The sequence below is a fragment of the Pavona decussata genome, unplaced genomic scaffold (assembly GCF_977016875.1).
Source record: "Pavona decussata unplaced genomic scaffold, jaPavDecu1.1 SCAFFOLD_110, whole genome shotgun sequence".
In the NCBI taxonomy this organism is placed as follows: Eukaryota; Metazoa; Cnidaria; class Anthozoa; order Scleractinia; family Agariciidae; genus Pavona; species Pavona decussata.
In genome coordinates, this window is record NW_028145524.1 from 565,564 (window position 1) to 592,022 (window position 26,459).

At 40.3% G+C, this 26,459-nt stretch overlaps 2 protein-coding genes across 3 annotated transcripts; one reads left to right on the plus strand and one right to left on the minus strand.

Annotated features, from left to right (window-relative positions):
• The first annotated feature begins 1,216 nt into the window (after positions 1-1,216).
• On the plus strand, positions 1,217-7,359 carry LOC146470835 (uncharacterized). The gene is made up of 7 exons (XM_085121519.1): positions 1,217-1,342; positions 1,936-2,250; positions 2,934-3,173; positions 4,225-4,512; positions 5,013-5,318; positions 6,347-6,575; positions 7,162-7,359. The coding sequence occupies exons 1-7, from the start codon at positions 1,276-1,278 to the stop codon at positions 7,214-7,216; spliced, it is 1,500 nt and encodes a 499-aa protein (XP_084977645.1). The 5' UTR covers positions 1,217-1,275; the 3' UTR covers positions 7,217-7,359.
• A 273-nt stretch (positions 7,360-7,632) lies between these two features.
• On the minus strand, positions 7,633-25,713 carry LOC146470836 (fibroblast growth factor receptor 2-like). 2 transcript variants are annotated; one of them, XM_085121560.1, is made up of 18 exons: positions 25,565-25,713; positions 25,220-25,370; positions 23,300-23,602; positions 22,365-22,634; positions 20,167-20,460; positions 18,583-18,876; positions 17,269-17,556; positions 16,380-16,661; positions 15,144-15,328; positions 14,335-14,620; positions 13,100-13,210; positions 11,711-11,892; positions 10,890-11,012; positions 10,432-10,502; positions 10,316-10,356; positions 9,374-9,470; positions 8,855-8,954; positions 7,633-8,743 (listed from the first exon to the last, which is right to left on the minus strand). In XM_085121560.1, the coding sequence occupies exons 2-18, from the start codon at positions 25,293-25,295 to the stop codon at positions 8,684-8,686; spliced, it is 3,063 nt and encodes a 1,020-aa protein (XP_084977686.1). In that variant the 5' UTR covers positions 25,296-25,370; positions 25,565-25,713; the 3' UTR covers positions 7,633-8,683. The 2 variants fall into 2 exon arrangements, with proteins under 2 accessions (XP_084977686.1, XP_084977685.1); XM_085121559.1 differs by having other exon boundaries at positions 11,711-11,895.
• Between the last annotated feature and the right edge of the window lie 746 nt (positions 25,714-26,459).

The window sequence follows — 26,459 nt, forward strand, 5'->3', positions numbered from 1 at the left end:
CGCTTGAGTCAAAACCTAAACAGGCATGGTGATTAGAACAGAAGTATCGCTGGCTTTACGCCTTTTAACAGAGCTCCAAATGGGGTGGAATGGGAAAGAAGGTCAATTTTAATATTGCCGAGTGGAACACCAAGAATTTTTGGCAATAGAATGTAAGCAGGCGAAGTGTCCAGAAATACCAACGGACTGAAGCAAGCCGCGTGTGAATATAATTCAAAGGTACTTTTCATCTTAGTTTATTCCCTACGTTCTTGACTTTAAGACGTAGTTAAACGAAAAATATTGAGCTCAGAGCGCTGATTGTGATCGAAAACAATGTATTTACAGTGTATTTAATCACAGGAAATCGGTGACCAAATAAATATTCAATATTGTGCTTCGCGAATTACATGTAAATAAACAGACTACTATTAACAAGAAGAATGTATCGGTATTTTCTTGTGAGTGATAAATTATAATGCTGTTATAATATATAGAGCAAAAGATGTACTTATTACCGCAGTTTATTTAAAGCTTGAATAAATGCTATTTCCGGGAGAATTCATGGAATCAGTTCCAACTAGTGTAGATAAATAACTCCGGTTCAAGTTGTAGAATTTATAAACCTCTGCTTCATTGACCGTTTGAAATTCCCTAGATTGTACTTAATATACGATTTTTGCAGACGGCATGAAACTGCGCCAAATCTCTCGCATTTCACTTGCTTAAATCGCACCCGCTTGAAAATCTCTGATCGGCTCTTGCAAATAAAATAATTGAGCGAGTGTACCCCGACTGGGGAGAAGTTTGTCGTGTGCTGTCACGTGACCAGCTCCAACCAGGGTCTCTCTCTCTCTCGCTGGGGCGGGAAGAAGAGAGACCCTGGGAACGAGGTTGGGTGCTTCGAAGAAATGAGCTGAGTCCAACATGGTGCTTGTGTGCGTTAAACATCACATGGTGTCAGAAGCAGGATATTTCAGCTTTTAACCAAAAAAGTTCCGGATTTTTCGCGCAAATTGAAAACAAGTGTTCCTTTTCGAGTGAGTTAAGGTTTTTTATACACCCAAGCTCCACAAAGACCACAAAGGCGGAGCGGATACATGGGTAAGATGAAGCATGCTAGATCCTGGGAACGATAGAATAGCGCGCGCGAATTTAAAACTTCACGTGCGCAACGTAACAAACAAATTGATGTCGTAAACAAATACTTGTCGTTGCCGCGATACGAAACGTTTATTAACGGGTCTGTGTTTGGTGCCGTTGCTAGAAATATTCTTTGTTAACGATGGCTTTGGAATGAAGACCTTCTACTTTTTTGTTCTCAGTAGCTTTGTTGTTTCTCTTTCGACTTACTCCGTTCAAGGTGAGATCCTATTTTGATTTTTAGCTTGAAAAATCAAACGGATGCCGGATCTGCTTGTCAACGTTTAGTATAACGTCTGTCTTGTAGTTGTTTCTCTTAGGGGCTCGGAACTCGGCTACAATTTACATGGCACTGAAGGGATTTACTAATGAGAAGTAACTGTAGATTTTCATTTGTAGATATTTTTCATTTCATTTGAAGATTTTCATTTTCAACTATTTGACTTGTGTTATTGTCTAAAAGCTTACCTTTTTCTGAAAATTCGAAGTTTAAAAGATCGACAAGCGACGAAACTTTTGTAGCAAAAGTTCACCCAGAATGTTTCCTCAAATGCAACATTTTTCTAAATTATGTTTCAAAAAAATCCTTTTTCTTGAATGTGCGCATTTGAACGCCGTGAATTGTAAACTGTGAATGAAATATCTGGCGCCAGTTGTTAAGTCCCTTGGATAAGTCCTTAACCTGCGGATAAAATGCGTCTATTGGGGTACATTTTATCCACTGGATAGCGATTTATAAGTTCGTAACGTATTGAAAAGAGAAAAGAGAAGAGAAAAGAGCTAATAACATTTATTTCGTTAAACCAATTCTAGGAAGCCTTCAGTTTGTGCATGGCTCTTCACTCGTTTCTGAAAGATCCAAAGCGACATTTCTCTGCCAAGACACAAAAGGAACCTTGTCGCTAAAAATCACCTGGTCGTTTCAAAATAACGTTTCCGTTATACTCTTAGCTGAAAATGGAACTTTTGCCTCTGGAGTTAACAGAAATAAGTACAAGCTGTTTAAATCAGGAACGAAATTGGAAATTGCCAACATCACAGTCAATGACAGTGGAAATTATATGTGTGTCATTCGAGGAGATAATGGGGACATTCTCTTGAGTGCAACGGGCGTATTGAACGTAAAAGGTAATATGCAGCCTTTAATACAACCTGCTATGACTTTCATTTCTCTTCTGTGCCTTGTCCAAGGGTTTTATAATTGCGTTCGACGTAGAAAGAACGCACTCCTAATGCAGATTGGAGTCGAGGGTTTACGGGACAACGTTGATTGAATGCATGGATCTTGGGACGCGTATCTGGCATCCCCCGCAAATTTTGCAGGGGCGGATGACATTATCAGCAACTTGGCAAAGGAAAGAGAGCCTGGTGACGTCGAACGTACTCCCTAATCTTTGATTATCACTAGTTATATATTAACACGTTTAGTCATGTCCTTCTTTTACCACGTATAGTGTTCCGACGATATCCCAAACATAAAAAAATTTTCTTCCTCGTTTTCCCCAGAGTCCAGAAAGTCCGAATTAAAGTTTCCAAAACATCTCCAGACAACCGAGCTTCAACTTCCAAGTATAACCTCTCTATATTTTGCTTGCGCGTCGTAGAAAACAATATTGCGCCGTAATTTGAAATGTAGAAACTGTCCAATCACGTGCGCGATTTTCAAAATAGCCAATCAAAACAAATTGTATTTGCGCGCGCTTCGTGAGGTAAATAGGAAATTTCTAAAGTATTCAATAAAGAAAATAAAGTTATAACGGAAGTGTCAAAACATATAATTAACGTTTGTTTTCATTGTTTTCGTTTGACAGCAAGTTTTAGAGGTGAACATGTCTCGAACACTTCCCAAGTGTTTGTACCTTCAACTCGTCCTACCCTGTCTCCTGTCACTCACCGCCTTCAGCCATCACCAACTGCATCTTACGCTATGCAGCCCGCTATGATGCAAAGAACTGTGTCCCATAATACTGCTTCTGTGTCAGTTGAAGGGAGAATTGCTACAATATTCTCTGAAAATACACGACCATGTGGGAACTCTACTAACCGCACAGGTTTGGAAACGTTTGTTTTTTGTAATAAGCGGGAACTTAAGAATCCATGGCTTTACTAAACTGCATCCAACCAGGTTGTTTTAATAATATGCGCGCCTTCACGTGGCGATAAGTTAGCATAGAAGCCTCAAAAGCTTGTTAAACTCCTACGCATACCTTCTGCGTATCTCGGGATGGTGCAGGAAACTCTAATTCTTAATTAAGGACAGTGCCTACTAATTCAACGGTATTTTGTGCGGTTTAAGACTATGCGGGAAAAGAAGATCTTAGCAAGGGTTATTCAAATCCAAAAAGAAAATTGGATGTAACCACGCATTTTCCAGAGACCATTAAGCTTCAATTTTGGAAAAATGCCATATATAATTGTTATGTATTTTAAGACTTTTTAGATTTAATGTTGCTTAAGTATCTCTTAAAAATGTGTGGTTACCCCTCCAATTTTAGTTTTGAATTTCAATAGCTCCTTGCTAAGATCTGCTATTCCCGCATAGTTACAAACTGGGAAGTGGAAACCTTGGCATTAGGAGGCCACTTGAATCGTCTGAATTTCCCTTTAGAGTTACGATTGCTTCGCTGTTATACCAACACGTTAAATATTCCTTAACAACTAACAAGTCTGTGAGCGTGTCGGATCGAAGGAAGGGACATAGCCCCCAATATTGTATGCTATAAGATTATTTAATATTTAATTTGTTTGTGTCATAAGTAGGTAAATTATGATCATCCTGAGCGGAAGTCATCTTCAGAGTCAAGTTTATTGTGGAACGTCAGTGGATGGTATAAATGTCTCTGGTTTTTGACCTGATTGGTCAACGAAGTCGAAATGTTATTGGTCGTTTGTCAGTCAGCCGTGATATTATTGGCTGTGAAGCTGTAAAAAGTGATTGGTGTGTTTCAATCTCCCTTTTGTTGGTTGAAACGTCAGTCAACGTTACCCCAAACAGTCCTTCTCAGGACTACACTCACCCGGATGATCATAATTTACGTACCTATGACATGACGCGTGGGTTCAAATCATTTACAGTTTGTCGTGTGTTGATTTATTCTTTAGGAGATATCGCTTTCATCAAGAACAAAACCTCGCCCAATTTAATAACAGTACACGAAGGCGGGCAACTAATACTTCGATGTAGCTACTGTACAGCGTCACCACTTACCGCTTCTTTATCCTGGCACAAAGAAGGCCTTGTAATTTCCAATGACAGTCGACACGTTGTCCAAAAGGATGAACTTGGCATCCCTGGGGTGGAACATAGCAGAGATGAAGGACTGTATGAGTGCGTAGTTACGTCCAAGAATAAAAATATTTCAAGATTCATCACTGTCATCGTGACGAAAGGTAGGATTAACTATAATGATTTACTGACGATTTATTTGACTCCGATGATGACTTTCTCTCAGGTTGTCGAAACGTCTGTCAATGTCACCTCAAACAGGCCCTCTCAGGACAACACTCACCCGGATGATCATAATTTACTTACTAAACAAATCTCATTCTAACGTTTGTCTTTTGCAAACTAGTGACTTTCCGCAAAGTTTACCAAAACAACCAATGACTTCCAAGGATGATGCGACTATTTACCAACAAATTTCACCTAGTTCAACATTTAGTAGGATCGACAAAAATTGTTAGCAAATCCTCATCATCACTATTTTTACGCGTGAAGGTTTCGATATCTTAATATGTGAAGTATAGATATCTTTATCTGCCAAAATATCGAGATTAGTGTGAGGGTATCGATATATGCACACTGAAAGGACGTCGTATCGATATCTCTAGACGTAACAAATGTCGATATAACATATTCATATAAAGAAGTTGTCTTCTTCTAATTACAGCTGAGCCTAATCCAATATTGTCAAGCGTGATTGCCCAAAACAGGTCTTACCTGTCTGTCCAGATCACGTGGCGTCTCACAGATCATGGCGTATTCACTTTCGCTCTTGTCAGCCTCGGTCTCCGACTGCTAAATTCCAGTAACTGGAGTCACGTGGTTAGTAATATTTCTCCGTACCTTGGTTTTTACAAGTTCGAGCATCTACAGCCCTGCAGCCAGTATTTACTGAATGTTACTCTGCACAACAAGTATAAACAGACCGAAAGCAGGGCACTTGTGTTCTGGTCAGCGGGTACCAACTCTTCAGGTAGGCGCGATTTAATATTAGGGAGCTTAAGCACAGACGTTCGTGAGCAACGAACGGCAACCGGAAGTCGCATATTTCCTTTATTGGCGTGGTTTTGGTTTTTACCACGGACAGGAAAGTTCTTGTTGATGACTGTGGCTTGACGTTACAAACGCAATGGCGTGAAAACGCTCCAAGAAGGGAAACATTCAATTTCTGGTTGCCGTTCGTGCCTCAAAAAACGTCTGTGCTTAAGTTCCCTTATAAATGAGTTAACCGCACAGGCAGACTGCCTTTATTTTAACAGTATAAAAGTTAAAGGTGTGCAGCTTGGGTCGTGCCTTACAAGTATATGAAGTAAGACCTTTTATAACCTTTTTTTAGCTTACTGTTACACAACCTCGACGTGAAGAGGAGAGACCCTAGGAACGAGGTTGACCGGTTACAGAATTATTTTTGTCATTTTTTTGATCGTTGATGACCCTCATCTTACTTTGAAACTGTAACTTACAGCTTGATCAAAGTTACAGCGCAACGAACTCAACCGGGGCTAGCCAACAATGATCAGCCAATCACAGGTCACGGCGGTTTACAACAAAGGAGCCTGGCTTTGGTAGATGGTAAACCAACCAAAAACGAGAAAGTGTCGGTTTTTTTCGGTGGCCCCGGTTGAGTTCGTCGCACTGTAAGTGAACACTTGGCGAGATGAGCAACGTTTGCCAACTAGCAGTGTAGGTGTAGATGCAAGTCACAATGAATACGTGTTAGAATGGGTCCTTTGCAGCTAACGGTCACATGATACAAAATCCACCTTGCTGGAGAGCAAGTTGCGCACTGGGACATCCGAAACAACGAAAATTCAAGTTTGCATGACCTGATGAAGTTCGTTTTGTTTTGGATGTCCCAGTGGCCGCGCACTCAACTTGCTCTCCCCCGCTTGGCGGATTCTGTACCATGTGACCGTTAGCTGCAAAGGTCCGGTTCCTTCCTTCTCTTTATCACTTATCTTAGACCAAAGACACCACGGACCTTTTTAATTAATATTTTAGATACCAACAGCAAAACCTTGCTTCTCTATCAAGTAACGAATAGAAGGGCTTTAGGAGTGGCGCTAGGAATCATAGGATTGCTGGTTTTAATGGTGATCATATACGCATGCGTGACGTGGTTCCATGATGACAAGAGAGGTTACTCCATCCCACCAGGACAGCAGAAAAGAAACGAGATTGATGAGAACGACAAACTTTTCTCAGTTACAAGCAGCATGTACTACAATAGGTAGGTTTTATGCGTCATTTTCATACTAGTTCGGGTAATCTTCGGGAATGTTCGGGTGATTGTTCTTGCACTTCGAAGGTCTTCGGTTGATCTTTGATAAATATTGTAATACCTACGACGATGCGTTTTTTCATCTCTATTGACTCACTTTGGACCTCATAAAATACCTTTAACTGCGAATTTGAGCTAAGAGCAGTGCGACTCAGAACTGTTGTGTCAGCGGTTATTTTAGCAGACTGTGACGTCAGTGATGAGGACTGATCTTTGTTGGTGCTATTCGGCAATCAATAGTACGATAAGCCATCAATCCAATTTTGCAACACAGTTCACATATACGGCATTTCATGCATTTACTTCACTAATCTATCTCCACGGATATATTACGAGCTCAAGAAAAAAAAAATGACCAGCTCCCAGTTGGCTCGATATCCCGGATGATACAGCTTTCTTTTCTCAACTGCTAAAGTTGTGTTCATAACTGTGATGATGTGTCATCTATCAAATGGATAAGAGATGGAAGGCAAAACGATAATTTTCTGTGGAATACCGCAGGTCAAACTTATCCTGTGTTCAACTTTCACTTCAGGGCGTTTGAAGACGATAAAGTTGATTGGATGACAAGCGAAGACATATTATCATAAACTTGTTGAATGTTCCGAAGATGAAAGTACCACGACAGTACCACTTCTCTCACTCATCTCTTGACACCATTAACTTTCCTTTACCTGATTCAAAAGCTCTCCGAAACTCATAAAAAAATATCTGAATAAAAGAGAAGACGTAATAGTTTGTATAGTGTTTTTGTACAGTATAGTATAGTATGATATGGTATGGTACAGTGTAGTGTAGTGTAGTGAAGTGCAGTGCACAAATTACCTAAACCACAGGCTTACTCTTCCTCCCAAGGGCGAGCCCGAAGTGCCCATAAGGACCTGGAAACCAGCTTTATAACTTGCAAACAGGTTATATAACTTCTACCTAACAGCCCCCACCCCCTCCCACCTACACCACCCCTACACGGGACAAACCTTTTTCAGTAGAGAACATGAGTCATAAATGCTTAAAAAGCGAAATCTTAAATTTTATTTCAAAATAAAGTTAAACAATATTTACAAAGGTGATCTCTGCAAGCCATCAAATCCTAATAAAATATTCACGCTATCAAACTTACATTAGTCACAAAACTCTAGACAATTGCTTTCTTTTATTCTTGGAATTATCTGGTCTATTTGGTTGTCCCCGCAACATGACAAATATTTTCACGGGTGGATGTTTCAATGTAACTTTGAAGTAAGAAAAGAAAAAGAAAAATAAACCCATCATTCATTCTCCATACAACCCAGTCAAACTGATCATTTTCATGATGCCGTTTTTGCAGAGCTCGTCATGTTAAGTCTTTATTTATTTGACAACTATACATTTTGTTTCAAAAGTGAGGACGGTTTCTTCCCAGCAGCGCCGTCGTTCTGCCTAACAACTCAACAAATTGTTGTTAGTTATCAACATCAGCATAGTTCGTGCACGGCTTTCTCTCGGACTTTGCGAGTGATTGAGCTGTTTTGAACCTCATTAAGGAAGCGAGGCTTGTTGCATAGCTTTTACTATGAAAATTAGTTTTCATTCATATGTAAACAAAACTAATTTTCACTAGAATGAATCTTGACACTTAAATAAAGGTTACTTACTTATGAAACGCTTTGCACTTAGCCTCGCTTTCGTAACGAGCAACTCGGAAAAGGCCTATTCATTTCCCCATGAGGCCATCATCATCATCATCATCAATGAAGGGCCGTAAGTCTCCTTCAGAACTATGCTGGTGGGAGATTCATTCGTCTGGTTGGGCCAACCATGTTAAAAAGGTCGTAGGTCAGAGCCCTGGCTAAGATCAGTCGTCCAGGTTGTTGTTGGCAGTGAGCTTATCCGCCACTCCTGACAAACATTCTTATCACTTATACGGAACTGTCAATAACACAAACTTTACATGGTGATGAAAGAGTTTAAAGCCTCGTGCACGAGGTCTTCCGGTGATGACGTTGATGACCCTAAGCGTACAGGCGCTTAAGTCACGATAGTGTTTTCTGTACTTCGTCGCGTTCATGCCAGGCTCGCTACTCTTCTTCTCGGGCATTGATGTAGCTTCGGTCATAATTGCCCAGATCAATAGAGAGCTGAAAATGAAGACATATCCCAGCTTTAGTAGTCATTCACTTATTTAAATTGAGTTTTCAACAATGTCTTCGGAGATTGCGTGCACAAAATTCAACACATCGTGTATTTACCGTCTGTGCTGTCATGAGTCTATGGAGGGTTTTTCCTAACTCCAAGAATGTGGGTCTGGATTCCGGTTCCTTCTGCCAACACTGCCACATAATGGCATATCTGCAGCAAAGAGGGAAGGATAACATTAATAAGAGCTACTCGTAGTAGGCCCTGTCCCATCTAGGTAGCTGATCGGTGCAGCCTTTCGTAACATGATGTGATGCTAAGTGATCACAGGATAGCCAGCATGAAGTGACTAAGAGTATTACTACTCCCCCCTGGATGGGATGCTAGTCCATCACAGGATAACCAGCATGAAGTAACTAGGAGTATTACTACCCCCCCCCCCCCCTCATCCCCCTGGTTGGGATGCTAGTTCACCATGCAGCAGCTATCCAAATACAATTCGACTATCAATTTAATTTAGAACTTAACTCAATAAAGAGTTCTGTAGAAGAACGTTTCTCAGTTTAACTTGTAATGATCAATTTCAGGCAGGTAACAGTTCATGGATGTTCAAATGTGTGTTGAAAACTTACAGTTCATCGGAACAGAAGGGCGGTTTCGGCATCCTGTAACCACCACGAAGCTGATCGATCAAATCATCTCTACTCATTCCTGGGTATGGATTAGCCCCTGAAATAAAAATCAGAAACATTTAGCATTACAACTTACCTCATAACGTTGCTATTTTTCAGTAACAACTTAATTCAACAACTTTTCTACTTAAAATTTAACACCCACTTGGCTGACTGTCTTATAATTCCTAACCACTTCCGTCATTTGGTGAAGAAAATATAAGACTGCAGTCCACGTCTAAAGATGGCAATATACCTGTACGGCTTTCCCCTTCGCTACAATGTTGACCCAAACCGTGTTTGGTGTTGGAGCTAAAGGGGGGGTGGGGGGGGGGGGGGAACTCCCTATAATGGACTATACGGGGAAGCTCCGCCAGAAAAAGGTATCTTTTACAGGCTGGAGGTATATAAAATGGCAGGGATTTCATGAGTTTGAGGTATGGGAAATGATAGGGAAAACTGATATTACAGTATTTAAAAGGGCCTTTTAAAATATCTCAAACAGTTTAATCGAAAAGAGATGGGGTTTTTCTACTGTGGGTATGTGAAGGGGTGCCATTTTCTATGGAAGGCATATAAAACGGTAGGGGTTTGGACCTCGGGGCGGAGCCTTCCCGTATAAAACTTTGTTGAGTATACTCCCCCCCCCCCCCCCCCAACCCCTCCGGGCACTGGAGGAAGACGCAGGGGAAAGTATTACAACAGATCAGACTAGATTATAGCTTCGACTCGTCTCGTTTGAAGTTCAAGTTCTGAACCGGGTCTAAATTGCTTGCGTGCTGTAGATCGCGGATGAGAAATTTGCAGTTCTCTTTTCTAAAAGTAATGTATACTAATTAAAAATAATTTGACTCGGCAATTTGTATCATTTGCATAATGAGAATAATAAGGATATGTTTTTACCTAATGTGACGATCTCCCATAAAAGAATGCCATATGACCATCTGCAAGAAAACAAACATAAAAACGTAAACGTAATGCATGACAAAACTAAATTCAACTTGCACAGCTTTACTTACATATCACTTTCGGTGGTAGTAATTCCCTGAAATATTGATTCTACCGCCATCCAACGAAGAGGCAACTCTGCCTGGAAAACATACAAAAAGTTAAACCTATTTTGAAGCAACAAAATCGTGTTCAAACTTAAGTTCAAGTGTAACTTGGTTGTAATGGGACAGGTCTTTTTCACAGGTCACATTGCACAGATCACAAGTACAGGTCACTGTTGTACTGGTATATAACAAAGAGGGTTAGTATGCTCTAGGCCTCAATTAGTTTTTTAATATGGAGTTTGGGGCTTGGAGACCCTGTTTAGCTTGTTTATATACAATTGTTACAGAAATCCCATTACAATGTTCATGTTAGTAAAATACAATATTTCAAGGCCTCATTCAACTCCCTTGTAAGGCGTTAAGGTGTTGTTGATGAAAAATAAGATAACCTGAATTGTACGCCTGATGTGAAATCCACTTACCTCTCCCAGCTTTAGATATTGTTTCTTTTCATAGATATCTCGGGCCAAACCAAAGTCTGCAATCTTGCACACGTTACCCTTGTCCACCAAAATGTTTCTAGCAGCCAAGTCCCTATGAACAAGCTAGAAGCAAGAATAAACAAGGTATTAGTAAGTCTGGATGAAAACAAACAAACAAACAAACAAACAAACAGAAAACAGTTTACAGCCCTTTGCTGCAGTGTTTATAGCTCCATACTTTGTCAGACGCAATCGCAGGCAACTCTCTCATCTATTGCGCTTCTTTGGGGTCAAAATTAAGTTACACATTTTACATGGCGAATAAAAGATTCATATTAAATTGTTTTTAATGACTGTTTTTGACGACTTTACTCAAAACCAACAACATCCACCGTAATAATTCCCATGAAATCAGACAGTGTGACCCTGGAACAGAGAAACCACAAGGTCTGGGGAAAGTGATGAAGTCCAAAATTTTCGGAGCTTCAGATCAAGTGCCAAGAACAATTTTAAGATTCTCAATTCCAGTCCTCCCATTAAAATTCGTTACATCGGCTCCAGACCTCCTCTGTGAGCAGTCTCTCTTTAACTCGAGAATCCACGAGAAAGAACGCAAGATATTCGAAGCGCGAGCGGCAAAGACGCGAGTAGCCGCTCGCACGCGCGACTACTCCCAGTCTAGTTCATCGTATTATAACTACAAATTGCGAAGAAATGAGTTGACAATGAATTTCTTTCTATGAGGGTTCTTGCCGTGAAATTGTGTATTTTGGTCAACTTCAAATTGTTACTCTTGGGAATAAACCACAACAACAACTTACTTTTTGGCTTGACAGGTAGCTCATTCCACGCGCGCACTGCCAAGCGAATGACAGAAGATCACGGCAAGTTAAAGTCAGACTGTTTCCCGCCATGTTTGCATACACAACACTGCCGTGACTGGAACGGAGAAAATCTCTCAAGTTTCCCATAGAGCAGAACTCAACAATGATGAAAGGCTGGTCTGCTGAAACGAGGATTTTCCATTTAGCATTAAACAAAGTTGTGTCAAGCCTCAGAGGTGACTAATGCTAGTTATTAAAAACAGGATCATTGTATAATGCAATTCCAAGCATTTGATTGCCTTAGCGGCCATGGTATATGAGCCATTATACCATGCCCGGGAAATAGCGACCATTGAATTGTCTTCTGGTTGTTCTTGCAAAGCGAAGTCAGCAAGGTCTAGCAATATTTCTTGATTGATTTTAATAAAACGATTATTCTACTCACGCTTGTTGGTTATAGCCAACTCGGTGCTAGGCACCTCGTTATTCGCTACTCACCCTATGTACAACGCGTTCTCGTGGAATAATTTTGTAACCAATCGCCAACAATACAAAAAACTACACGTGACTTTGCTAAAGCACATGCGGTCGCGTTTGGCGCTTGATACCATTTGCATTTTTTGGTTGCTTCAAGTTCTGATTTGTTTAGGGAGGTTTTCAACTGAGTGTCGTTAAACCACATTCAACCAGCAACACCACCCACTCACTGTCCAATACTCAAGTGTGACCAATCAAATCGACGCTCTCATGCAGTAGTGTTTTTTTACAGACTTTGCCGTACAAGGTGAACCATGATGCGTGGGTGAAATCCTAAGTTTGATAAATTCAAACGAAAGCTTCACTAATAAAAGAAGTGATTTTTGTGTCAATGTCCATTTGTCAATATTTAACATGCTGCAGCAAATCATTTTACCTGGCATATTAGTCAAACTTGTCTTTGACGTCAATTGATACAACGTAAATGATACCGTTAAGTTATTTACCGACCTAGCCTCGGTTGTTCAAAGAGCGGATAACTCTACCCAGTGGATAAATCGTTATCCAGCGGATAAAATGTACTCCAACCAAAACATTTTCTCCGCTGGATAGCGACTTATCCGCTGGATAAAGTTATCCACTCTTTGAACAACTGGGGCCTGAATGTTTGGTTAATCAACAGAGTTGATAACTAAAGTTAAATTGGCCACCGTAAAGAGATTCGAATGCTGAGGTTTCGAGCGTTAGACGAAGGGCTAACGCTCGAAACCTCAGCACCCAATTCTCTTTACGGTGGCCAAATTACCTTAAGTAATCAACTCTTTTGATAAACCAAACATTCCTTTTAACTCCCCACCGACGTAGCGCCGCAGTTTCCATAGAAACTAACCGCTTTAACCATTTACTGACCTGACTTGGTACAGCAACCCACCAGACCTACTATGTTAGGATGAGGTGCCATGGTCTTCATCAGATCAAGCTCGGCTAGAAACTCTTTCTTCTGCTGTTGATCTGCGTTTTCTGCCAAAAAAGATGATGTATTGAAGTGAAGTAATTCTTGACTTGGTTTCAATTATCATATGGAATTTTTTCATTTAAACAATTTAATGATCGTTTATTCAACGAAATTAAATTTGCTCCAAGAGCATCAAGTGCTTATCAAGAGAACTTACGTCATTTACAAAAAAAAAATGTTGCTACTATGCTGACCACGATCGAATAAAAAAAACCTAATGCATGGTGGAAACAGTTACAAGCAAAACACAAACACAGGAAAAAAAAAACATTCAAGTTAAATGAACTGCTTAAGGGCAGTGCTTCCTAATACAACAGTAGGTTTGCACAGTTTATGACTATGCGGGAATAGTAGATCTCACCATGGGCTACTAGAATCCAAAAAGAACAATGGGGCTAGCGGTGCATTTTTAAAGAGATAACTCAGCAACAATAATTCTAAAAAGCTGTAAAATACAAAGCAATGTATGGCGTTTTTTTCCAAATTGAATCTTAATTCCCCCTAAAAAATGCATGTTTACCTCCAATTTTCTTTTTGCATACCAATAACCCTTGCTAAGATGTGCTTTTCCCGATTAGTTTTAAAGGGACAGTATCAAGCTATTTTTAGTTACACATTAAACATCGGAAAAACGCTATTCGGTTGATAGCAGCCAAGATATAATGACAAAATTCCATTAAAGGACTATCAGAATGAAGACACTATCCACGGATATTTTCGCCGGCAGATGATCAAGATGGAGAGGGGTTCAAATTTGAAAACGTATGGCGGACGTTTTCAAATTTCGCTGTTGTTACGCACTGAAAATCGCCGGTTGTACGATACTTTGGTTCAACCTTTCGTCTTAGAATCACTATTAACATTACTTTAAATTAGCGATTGAGAAATTAATTAACACAGTGTTCAAAGTTTAATTTTAGTGAATTTTGGCCGAAAATCATGATATCTCCCATCGATCTCCCATGAGACTGCCCCTTTAAACCGCGCAAAAATATCCCTGTATTAGTAGGTGCCGTCTATAGTAAACCCCAGTTTCTCGTACCATCCCGAGGTGCGCAGAACGTATGCGCAGTAACAAAAGAAGGCGCCTTCCTTAATATCAAAGACACCATTTAGTAGCCATACTAACCTTTGAGCATCTTAACCGCAACAACTTGAGTGCCCTGTTTACTCTTCAGGAACCCCTTCATGACTGTACCAAAGTGACCCGAGCCTAGAGTCTTGTCCAGGCGCACATTCCTCTTCGGTACCTCCCACTGCTTCGGCCGGTGGATGGAGGCGTATTCACCGCCCCCAGCCGCCATGGCTGCGGCGGCATCGGGTCTGATGCTGACATAAGAGTACGTGTCACACCTCTCCTGTGATGTCCCTGTGGCATCCACGTAGGTTTTATCGTAAGTGTTGTTTTGTTCATCCTGGGAAAAGAAATGGCACTTTATCAAGAGCAGAATGTCAGTGATGTGAAGTAATGACACGATTTGATTGAAGTAGGTTATTCCCACTAGCTAGTCGTAATCTGTGCCTAATGACTGTAACATTAAAGGGGCAGTTTCACCTACAGTGAAACCTCTCCTAACGGACACCTCTCTATTACGGACAGTTCACTTGGTCCTTGAGAGACCGAAAACCATATAAAGCCACCAATGGCATTGTTTGTGTATCACATGACGTGCTCCCTGAACGCATTGTTCCCACAAGGGTTACTAGAGCAAGCGCTAGCAATGCAAAATCTTTCAGACCAAAGAAATGCCGCACTTCTACTTATCAGCACTCTTTTTTTGTAAGAACTTCTAGAACCTGGAACGCTCTTCCCCTGAAGTTAAGATATGAACATGTAACTCTGAATCAATTTAAATCTCTGCTCTCCTCATACTACAAAGATGCACTTATTTTGCGCTTCGATATTGAGGACTTCCTCAGTAGTAAAAATGTACTTACCACAACAGTATATACCACAGCGGGAAGCTGTCTGGGTGGAGCCTTCTTCTTCTTCTTTTGACGTCGCAAAAGCAGTACCACAATGATGATCAAAGCAACAAACAGCAGACCTCCAATGACTCCACCCACCATCGCCCCTGTTGATGGCTTGTCGTCCGCATGTTGTTGTGGGCTGTTATTTTTTCCTGAGAAAGAGGGGAACAAATTACATACAGAATGATGTATTATTCAGTAAACGACACAGGCATATTCGGAGAAAAAATCCGAGTGCTCCTATTAGGAGTCGAACCTAAGACCTACCGATTACTAGTTGGGATGCTCTACCACTGAGCTACAGGAGACTCGTGGGAGTCTCGTGTTGGCTGTAGCTCATTTATTTCCAAATTACATACAGTCAACTCTCGCCTTGCGGACACTTCGCTACCCCGATAATACGGACAGCAGCTAAATCCCCGGCAAAAATATATCACCGAAGTTTGTCTGAAATAAATTCCTGTTATTACGGACTCTCGCTATTAAGTCCTTAACTCTCGGTCCCGAGGGTGTCCGCAGTAAAGAGAGTTGACTGTATTGGCAATGGAATAAATGTATGGCATATTTTTAAGCCTGGCAAATAAATGAGAATGATGTATGTTTTCAGTCAGTGACAAAGGCATACTCCGAAAACAGAAATCCGAGTTCTGTTAAACAGGAGTCGAACGGGAATTTCCTCTATTCCGAAGTATGGCTGTCACTTACTGAAAATATACATTAATCTCATTTATTTACCAGGCCTAAAATTCTAGAACTGCAAAGGAATGAAATTTGGGCTTCTGATGAAAAATCCCTTGTAAAAAAAATACGCTCTTTCGCTTTTGCGGACTTCAAGACGGAAGTTGCTTGTCAGTTGTTTACGCTCTGAAGGTTGATTGACAACTGAAGGTGAGAATGGCCAGGCCAGGGACCTGTTTCTCGAAAGTCCCGGTAACTTATCGGGCCCGATAAGTGTCTGGTGATAAATGTTTCTTAACAGAAGTCAATTTTTGTTAGCTTTGAATACTAAATTTCACAATCCTATAATTCTATGAAAACATTGGCCTATTACCATGTCTGTAATCACTTTGTAATCGGCGAAAAAACATTTTAAAATATACTTATCGGGCCCGGTAAGTTAACGGGACTTTCGAGAAACGGGCCCCTGGTCCCTTTTAAACCGGAATTTCCTGTTTAAACCAAAAAAACACACCATCTACATACCTTTTAATTCAACTGACTTTTCGCTGTATTCACTAGAACCAAATTGATTGACAGCTGCTACTCTGAACACAAATAAACCGTCCCAGCCTTCATTGTTAGTCAACTCTGTACTTGTAGCATTAATCCTCTCAGCAGCAGACGTCCAAGCACTTGTACCACTTTCCTTAAACAGCACAGTGAATCTACAATCTGCTCCTCCATTGAACCCCGGGACCCAGGAGACTACCACGGTGTGAAGGGATGCACGCTTGACTGTAATATTAGTTGGTGCTTCAGGACTTCCTGAATAGTAATGGCAATGGCAACAGTAATGTGTTATTTTGACAGAGCCGTTTTTTCATTTGAGTCCCAAAAGTAATGTCCTGTTAAACGGAAAATAGGCTTCAACACCAACAAATTTGGAACAAAAGTTGACAGAGCCTCCGGAACTCATCCAAGTCCCTTTTTCATCAATACAACCACTGACGTATCTACAGAGCAATCTCGCAGCAAAAGCCACGAAGTTTAGCGTCGTTTGCGCAAGTATTAAACAATCAAAGTCGGTGAGGGCAGAATCCACCCCCTTCCCCAGTCTAGATAGGTTAAGCCGAATAGAATATAAATAATATAGAATATACCCCTTAACTTAAGGGGTATATTCTATCAACTGGCTGTATTCCACAATAAGAAAACGCAACTTACGATTACTAAAATTCTCTTCCAGAGTTACTGGAACACAAAAAGCTTCATACATGAACTACCATTTGCGAGCAAAAGTTTGCAGATTTACCGAAAACGAGGATGAGAAATCTAGAGGCCGTTCCAATTTATTCTCATACTAGAATAAAGTCAACCAAATTCAGTTTTAATAACTTTTAACGTCAAAGATTCTGCCAATCTTCAGACTAACCTTTGACTGTTAGAGTCACATTTCCAGAGCTGATGCCAAACTGGTTTTGCACTACGCATGTGTAAAATCCCTCGTCACTGTACTGAACAGATGAGATTGTGAGCTCAGCGAGGTATGTTCCATTTGAAAGCCTTGTAATGGAGGTCACGTTTTGTAACTGTTCACCATCCTTGTACCACGTTACACCTGGCAGCGCTGCTGCCATGACAACAAACCGTAAGTTGACTTTGGAGTCTTTTTTGGCTACTTTAAGTTGGTTCGTTGGTTTGATGCTAGGGGAGCTTCCTCCTGAAGTAATCAAAGATATAAAGCTCCATGAAGTTATAAATTGTTAACTGCTGCATTAACAAATTATAAGGATTTGAAAAAACGTGACGTAGGGACAGTGCTTCCTAAGTTAAAGGTATTTTTGTACAGTACGTGTATAATTACAAGGTGGGAAAAGCAGATCTCTCAATTGAGGCGTTACCTGCGTTTAACTGGTTCTGATAGGAACTATGAGATTTACACCCTGACAGGGGTGCATGAATTGCCTTGACCTCACCGGCGTAAAATTAACTTCGGTGACTGAACACAGGCAGCACAACCTCATCATTCGATAACACGATCAACATCATGCTGATTTATAGACTGATGGACAGAAGAAGGAAGCCTTCTTCTAGCTTCTGCAGGGATACAACACCGAAAGTAAAACTCACTTGCACAGCCTGCAGATCTCTATCTTTCTCTCTCTGCCTAAGATCTGCTTTTCCCGTAAATTCATAAACTGTGCCAGAAACTTTGTTTTAGTAGGCACCACCCTTAGGAAACCCAAGATTCCCTGACCATCCTAAGATACGCAGAAGGTAAGTGTAGTAGGAAGAGGAGGCACTGTCCTTTCATAATTACTATAATGCAGATTGAAGGAAACGACTACTAAAGGGAATGCAAAGTGTCAACATCAATCAAATTAGCAGGAGTCTGGAATTCTGTCAATCAAAAGAAGAAACCCACAACCTCAGATAAACATATTGAGACCTTGGGTGCTCCGAGCAAAAACACGTTTTTGGTTATTTTGACTTTGATTAGGGGCGAAGTGGTGGTTAGGCTTCTTCTGTCAAGTGTCTCTTAGTTTTTTGTTCATGCATGCAGCTGGAGGACTTTTTTCATGTGAGCTACACTTTCCTTGAACAATCTCTTATAGTAATGTTTGTAACTGCCACAGTGCGAAAACTCGCAAAGGGAATACAGAAATCCTCAGCCTTATTAACGGCAAAATAATAAAGAAATGTTATGACATAAATTCAAAATGTGAAATTAAAACTTCATAGCTACCTTTCACAATCAATGTGATATTTCCCTCAGCATTTCCAACAATGCTACTTCCATTGCAAACGTAACTCCCAGCAAGAGATGGCATGACACTGCTTAATTTTAAAATAGCTTTACATTTGTTATTGAGAGTTATGACGACTTTAAATCCCTCGCCAGTGAGTTTGCTTCCATCTTTGTACCATGTTACCTCTGGAGCTGGACTTCCAATAAAAATGCACTTTAACTCCACATCAGATCCTTCTGCAGTGGTTACAACTGGCTGAGGCACTTTGACTATCAGTGGAGTAGCTAAACCTTGAGGAACAGAAAGGCATATTATAAAACATGGACTGGACTAGATTTGTAAAACAACTGAACAGTCACAATAATTGTTTGACGTGTTCAGTTTCTTACTGTTTGTTGTTTGTTTTCATATTGATCAGCTGGTCCATGTTTTACAATTCCAGTCCATGCCTACAAATCCAATCCAATCACATACATGCCAACCCCCGGAGTACAAAAAGCGGGAGACGTCTACAAATCTTCAGGGGGAGCCAGCAGAACCGTGTCAGCAACGGCGAAGAGCCTCCGAGGGGTGTCCCATCAAGCCTATATTCTGGGTGTTAGTATGGGGGGGGGGGGCATCCAATGTAATTTAAACATTTCATTACGTTAGAAAAAGACAAGGAGGAACTAAGCTTCATTTTTTACTAAATATTCAATATTTATAGTGGATGTAGAAACCGGGAGATTTCTGTTCCAAAGCAGGAGAGCGGGAGATGAGGCAAAAAAGCGGGAGAGTTGGCATCACTGCAATCATTCTATATTTTACAATATGCTGGACAGAAGACTACAAGTGCTCCAACTCCACCGTACCATAGTCTGTAATATCAGCTGTCTATTGTTGTTAACTTAAGCCCCCTGTGGGCAAAGGCAGGGGTTTCATTATTAAAGGGTTGGATATGTAGCAAATTGACTGTGTGAATACGGCTTCACACAACTTCTTTCGACATCTTGACTGACTTTTACCATAAAAGAACATCACTCTATCCAAGTAAACTTCCCTAACCTCTTTCCCACCCTGTTCAACTGTTCAAAATTCTAACAAGCCCCTGCGAAGGTGATTCTCTCATCTACATGTACAACCGTGGCAGGGTAGGGGTGAAGACAAATAACATTTCTGATAAAACTAGAAGAGTTAGCGCTTAAAAGAGATCAGCACTGGCTAATATTACAAATTGCAAATGTGGAAGAAAACTTTAGGTATGTTAAGGAATTTCATGAAGTCAATAATTAACATATCCAAGGGTCCAAGGGGTTTTGCATTTCTTTTGTCTGCATTTTTTTGGGGTGGGGGGGGTGGGGTGGGGCTGTTATTACAGACTTAAGGATGGCTTACTAGCTAGCAAGTGGGAAGGTAATAAAGAAGAGTTAACACTGGGCTTGAGGGGACTCATAAAGGGTAATCGGCACTTTTGGATTTCTTGATGTCTTTTGTTAAGGAGTGAAATTAAGATTGAAACAAGAGGGCAATCCTTTGTTACTAGCAGAACTTCTAATTTCTATACATAACATTAAGTAAAAGAGAAGAAGCCAGCAACTTACGGGTGAAAGAAACCTTTGCCACACTGCTTGTTACACTTCCTTTGGCATTGGTCACCACACAGTAATATTTTCCTAGATGATGCCTTTTAACTTTTAATATTTTCAAGGAAAAAATCTCTACATTCTGCCAGGTTTGTTGTGTGAAGGAGATCAGAGAACCACTCGCTAAATCTTTACCATTCTTCATCCATTTAACACTTAACAAATTTTCACTGCCAACCACCCCACATGACAAGGTCACCAATGCACCGCGCACTGTTGAGGCATTCTCAGGGTGAATGACAATAGATGGATCTGATGAAACAAGTAACATTACATGTATCAGCAAAATAAAGCTTATGACCAAAATGTGCCAGTAAATTTAAAGTAAAGTAAAGTAATAAAAGTTTTTATTTTATTTAATGTCAATAACACAGGGAGTGCTTTCACAATCTCCCAAGCCAGAGGCTCATGATAAAGTGGCCAGATTGAACTGGAATTAAGTTTGGAAATGTAATTGGCTTTTGAGGAGAGGGAAAAACCAGAGTACTTGGAGAAAAACCTCTTGGAGCAAGGACGAGAACCAACAACAAACTCAACCAACATATGCCCCCCAGGAATTGAAACCAGGCTGCATGGTGGGAGGCGAGTGCTCTCATGACCACTATGCCATCCCCTCTCCCCTACGTGGAGTGGAACTTTTATTTGATCCTGGTGGGGTCTGCATGTGTAAATTTATTGAAAATGGCTATAGATATAATTTTCACTTTGTTAACTAGAATTTTCAGAGCAAATTATTTGATGTGCAAAACACTTTTCATTCTAGCTACTCAGTTTCTCAGTCCCCCTTGAATCTTTTACCTTTGGAGGAACCTACGCAAGAATATTAACTTAGTGACAAACAATGACCCAGCTGATGTAGTTTCTATTATAATTAATTTTACCAGTTTGATTCCTCACTGCAGAAACCACAGGGAGACTGGTATCATTATTAGCCTCGCTCGCAGATGCTCTTTTGGCACGTCACGCAATCTTTCCTCTCCAACTGTAAGGCGAGCCAAAAGAGCATCTGCAAGGGAGACTGGTATCAGTATAGGATTGTAAGATTGTTAAGGATGAAAGATGGACATTGCGCCGTATAAGTGCATTTTTAGCATTTCTCAAGGTCTCCAGCTAGTACTTGTTCGATAGTGTTTATCTAAAAGAGTATATAGTAGAGCCTCCCGATTGTCAATTAGTTCAGCTCAGTTGACCTGATACTAAAATAAACACTTGTCTGAGTCGCCTCAACCTTCAGAGCATTAAGATGTTCAGAGAATTTAAACTACATTACAGTCAACTCTCACCTCGCAGACACCTTACCATTACGAAAACCCTAAATAATAAGGACAGCAACTAAACCCCCGGCAGAAATAAATTACAGATGTTTGAGTCAAATAAATTCTCGCTATTACGGACTCTCGCTATTAAGGACACTAACTTATGGTCCCGGGGGTGTCCGCAATAAAGGAAGTTGACTATAATATTGGAGGCCCTCATTCTTATTTGGAGTTAGATTTATACCCCTTTATTGTAGGGCTGATACCACTAGACTGTTAGACTGCGTGAGATTTTTGTCTCGCCATGATCGGAATTTCCGAAAACGTCCGAGCCACTTCCGAAGATTTTCCGAAGACTTCCGAACGTTGCCGAAAATGTATGACGATATTCCGACGACCTTTGAACACTTACAATTCAAACGGATGGTAGACATTTGAAAGTTTAAGTGATTGTTATAAGGAGCAAAGAAATAATACATAACAAATCTGAGATAAAATGAAATTTTTTAGAACAACTCGTCCGGATTTGTGAGTCAGGCGTGAAAAATTGTCCTTGATGCGTAAGATCAATGTCTTTAGTCCGCAGGCGTGAGACTCACGCATAATGCGTGAGAGTTGGCAGGTATACAGATGTGCCGATTCTCCTGGTTTATCTGGGAGACATCGAATCTCCCGGTCTCCTGGAAGGAGTTGATGAAACAACTAAGTCATGAGAATAAAAGAAATGATATCACCCATTTAAAAGTTAGATAAAATGTAGATGTTCAAACAAATTCTCCCAACTAAGAATTATATTGATAATGGTAAGGAGAATATTATATATGTTGATATTGGGATATTGCCCAGGGCTTAGAGAGTAATGCCACTGCATAATATTGTATGCATTAACCATGCATGTACCTGCAACCACCTTGATAAAGACTGACTGAGAAATAGTTCCATAAATATTTGATGCTGAGCATGTGTACATCCCGCTGTGTCTTATCTTCGCTGCAGTAAATATGAGGTCTTTCAACCCTGCCGCCATATCAGTGTCGGTAATAATGACGCCATTCTTTGTCCACATATGATATGGTACTGGATAGCCATGTGTTCTGCAGGGTAGCGTGTATTTTTGTCCATGGTACAATGTCACATTGTGTGGTTTGATATGCCAAGAGGGAGGGCTTTCTAGATAAAAGAAAAATAATAAATGTTAACATCATGCAACCATACAATACAGTTGAATTTCAAAGTAAGTTAGTTTTGTCTCATTATTTTTTCCTGAGACAAAGTAATCCCTAGCCTGCGACGCAGAATCAACTGCACAGCAGGTAAACAATGTTTGTGAATTGGTTGCCAAATTCTTGTTCAGACCCCCAACAAAGGAAAGGAATACTGGAAGTAACTTTCGAAATCTGCACCTTCAATCTAATTGGCTATAACAAGACCAATCGAACAATGACCTTGTGAAAAGACCAATTGCAGAGTGTACTCAGATCCTGGTATACCACTGGGGGTCAAGATTAAGAACAAGGATTTGGGTGCTAATAGGCCAATTTCATGATGGCGTCATTTGACGTACAACTATTAGAATTCATTTTGTTTTCTTTTTCAACTTCAAATTTTGTAATTCCAGTGGACAGCAAAGAACAATAGCTCTAATTAGCACGAGAAAACAAAAAAATTGAAGGATTCTAGTAGCTGTAGTCAAATGACGCCATAGTGAAAATGTCCTATTCGCAGACGGTATTTAGGGGCAGTTGATTCCGTCTTTGGCGTAGGCTGATACCATTAAATATTGTCTAAAAATAAATAAATAAATAAACAAACAAATAAACAAATAAATATTTTACCTGTTATCACTGTAAGATACGCATCAGCTACGACTCTTCCATGTTCATTCTGAGCTATACACCCATATCGCCCCTCCTCAGACCAAAGTATCCCCAAAATGTACAGATATCTGAACACAGAGCCTATTATGAATTTCCCATTCGTCCTCATCTCAGTCTCCCCACTGTCGGTATATTTCACCCATTTTATGGTCGGCATTGGGACTCCAGTTGCTTTGCATTGAAAGACCACTGTTGAATGTAATACCTCTGTCATATCCTTGGGTTTCAGAGTAAAGGAGGGTGCTGATCCCAAGTCAACTTCTAAAAAGTCAAGAATGATGTGAAATTTGATCAATAACCACTTAGTTGACTTATGAATGGTGTCTCCTTTTGTTACAGTGCATGCGATCTGCGCAATCTTAGGATGGTCTGTTTTGTAAGGGCTGTGCCTACCAATATGGGGAAAATTTTGTGTGGTTTATAACTATGCAGGAAAAGCAGATTGATCATAATCATTGCAAGGGCTATTGGTATCCAAAAGGAACACTCAGCTAGAGTAACACATTTGACTTCTGTATTAGGAGGCACCGCCCTTAAATTTGTCATCGAAAAAACTGACAGTGAAGCATCTATCGACAATCAATGATGGCATTGGTTACTGCAGATATTTGCAAAAGATATCTTGTAGAAATTGATCACAGACATTGGCTGGAAATTGAAGATTGGGTGTCCAAAAGTCATCATTGTCTACAAAATGGTGAATTCTTGCTGTCTTTTTTTTTTTTTTTTTTTTTTGAAAATGGGATGCCTGATACCTTTCTGACTAACACTTTGTAATGGAAACCAAAATGCCAGTTACTGTGTGTCAGTAATGATTTAGTTCAGGACACTCCCACCGATAAGCTCCTCTACACCAAGAATATAATTGCCCTTATATAGCATAAGCACAGTTACATTGTATTCTAAAGAATGTCCTTGTCCTGAGAAATCTGTGATGATAGTGTTGACAGAGACATCATAATATTAATACAATGAGAGGATGTACTAGTCTTGACATGTACAGGTTAATTACCTGCCATTAATATCTTACTGTTACTAACAGTTACTGAATGAATATTGTGCAGTATGCTTCTAAAATGATCCACACCCCCCCTCTTGGAGGTCATTGGAAAGTCTGAGGTGGCAAGGGGGTGGGGGGGGGGGGAGGGGAGGGGAGAGGAGAGTCTCAAAAGTCAAAGATTTTAAGGTACAGTCAAACCTCTATTACGGACACCAAGGGAACAGGAATAAGTGTCTGTATTATAGAGTGTCCGTTTTAGAGAAGAGAACTGTCCATAATAGAGAGGTGTCCGTAAGGAGAGGTTCCACTGCAGTCTACAATATTGCATTGTTCATATTTTGCTAGTTTTTCATGACTTCCAATGCTTAGGTCAAAACAGAAATAAGCATGAATGACTATCTCCAACAAGCCACAAAATAAAAAAAAATTAGTGCCCTGGAACAAGAACCCAAGAACAATAGGAAGATAAAATGTAAACCAAGAATAAATTTGAACCACAGGATATAAGCTTACATGTGTATTAATTCAGCATGCGTATGTATCAATTCAACTCTTGAATTCGAAAGCGAACAAAGCAAATTAGGAGTGATTAGATGAGCGTAATTGATGGCATAATTGCTGAGTGGTGCGTTACAAAACCAAACCCAAAATTAAAAAAATTCTGAAACAGACTAAAAGGACGTGATCCTTTTTTAAACATGCATCACTCATGCATGAATGCATTTGAAATCGATCTAAACTTTCAAGCGTAATATTCGTAAGCTTGACCGAAATCATGCAAAATAACAGACTTTCAATGTACGAATAAGCTTAACTTTGCTTAAATTCTTCTTGTACGTCTGCTCAATACATTTATAAAAACAATCCCGGGTACTTACGGGCTTCAACACTCGACAGCTTAGTTGTGATTAATAAACAAACCGAAATGATAACTGTCTTCCATGAAGAATCCATTTCAATCGTCCTCTTGCTGCCTGGTGTGCAGAGTTCAACAAACCAGAAGAAACAAACTAGACCACGTTGTAAAATCTGTAAGAAATACACAAAGAGAAATTCTTCACCGAAGAAATGCTTCAGTTTGACGGTTTTTGGTTGGGAAGTTAATTTGACAGCGCTGAAACCGAGCAAAAGAACAATCAAACACTCGATCTACAAAAGGCTCCGATCTGGGATCTACATGTACGCGATCATGCAAAGATTTGTGTCCTCTTTGCTCTACTTACCGAGTAAGGAAAACTGGATACAAATCAACCTTGATACTGTTTTCCACTTGAAAATGTCTTAAGGTAGAAAATTTGGTATTTTAAATCATCTCACGTTGCTTCTGTTGTACCGCGCTTTTTTCTGTTATGCGCCGAAAGTGACAAGGGCTTTTGACGTCAGGCGGACGGGTGTGTAACCGCTACCTTCCGGTGTGATCAACTTCCGGTTAACAGGCATTGTGAAGAGGAGGAAGTGAAGATTAGTCAATTTTGAGGGGATTAGAAAATTAAACATTTGAAGGTGATTGAAAATTGAAATTAGATACTAGGTAGGTAACCAGTTTCCCTCGATAGCCACTTTTTTCTTTACGTCCCACAACTTTCCCCACCCTCCCCCCTCCCCCGCATCCACACTACCAACTTTAATACAAGTCTGAAAGCCAGAGGACTCTGGGTACGAGATTGGTTCTTTCTCGTGCGAAACCCACATTAACAAAGTAATAAGGAGGGATGGTCTTAATTTTTCATTTGAATTTTCCAAGATTGTTGCTATGGCCAGATGCGGCATCCACTGCTTTGAGGCCCCTTTGATCTAATCAGAATAATGTGATATCAAAAGATATTCAACAAACGATCTCCTGAAAGGATTTCTTTCATCTCAGTTTCCGCAAACAAAAGTTAAGCCGCGCGAAGTAACATGGAGTTCATTTTTCTCCGGGAAGAAGTAAGAAAGAGAACTGTGAAGGGGCCAACCTACCCTGCGCATGTACTGACAGATTATCGTAGCTCTGATAAAATCCCGGAGTTCTCCGCCTAGCCGAACAAGGGTTTCCTTGCGGTTTTTCTGCCTGTTTACAGTTTTGTTCACGAGAAGCAATGGAGGAGAGAGATTGTCTGGTCAGTAACTATTGCGCAG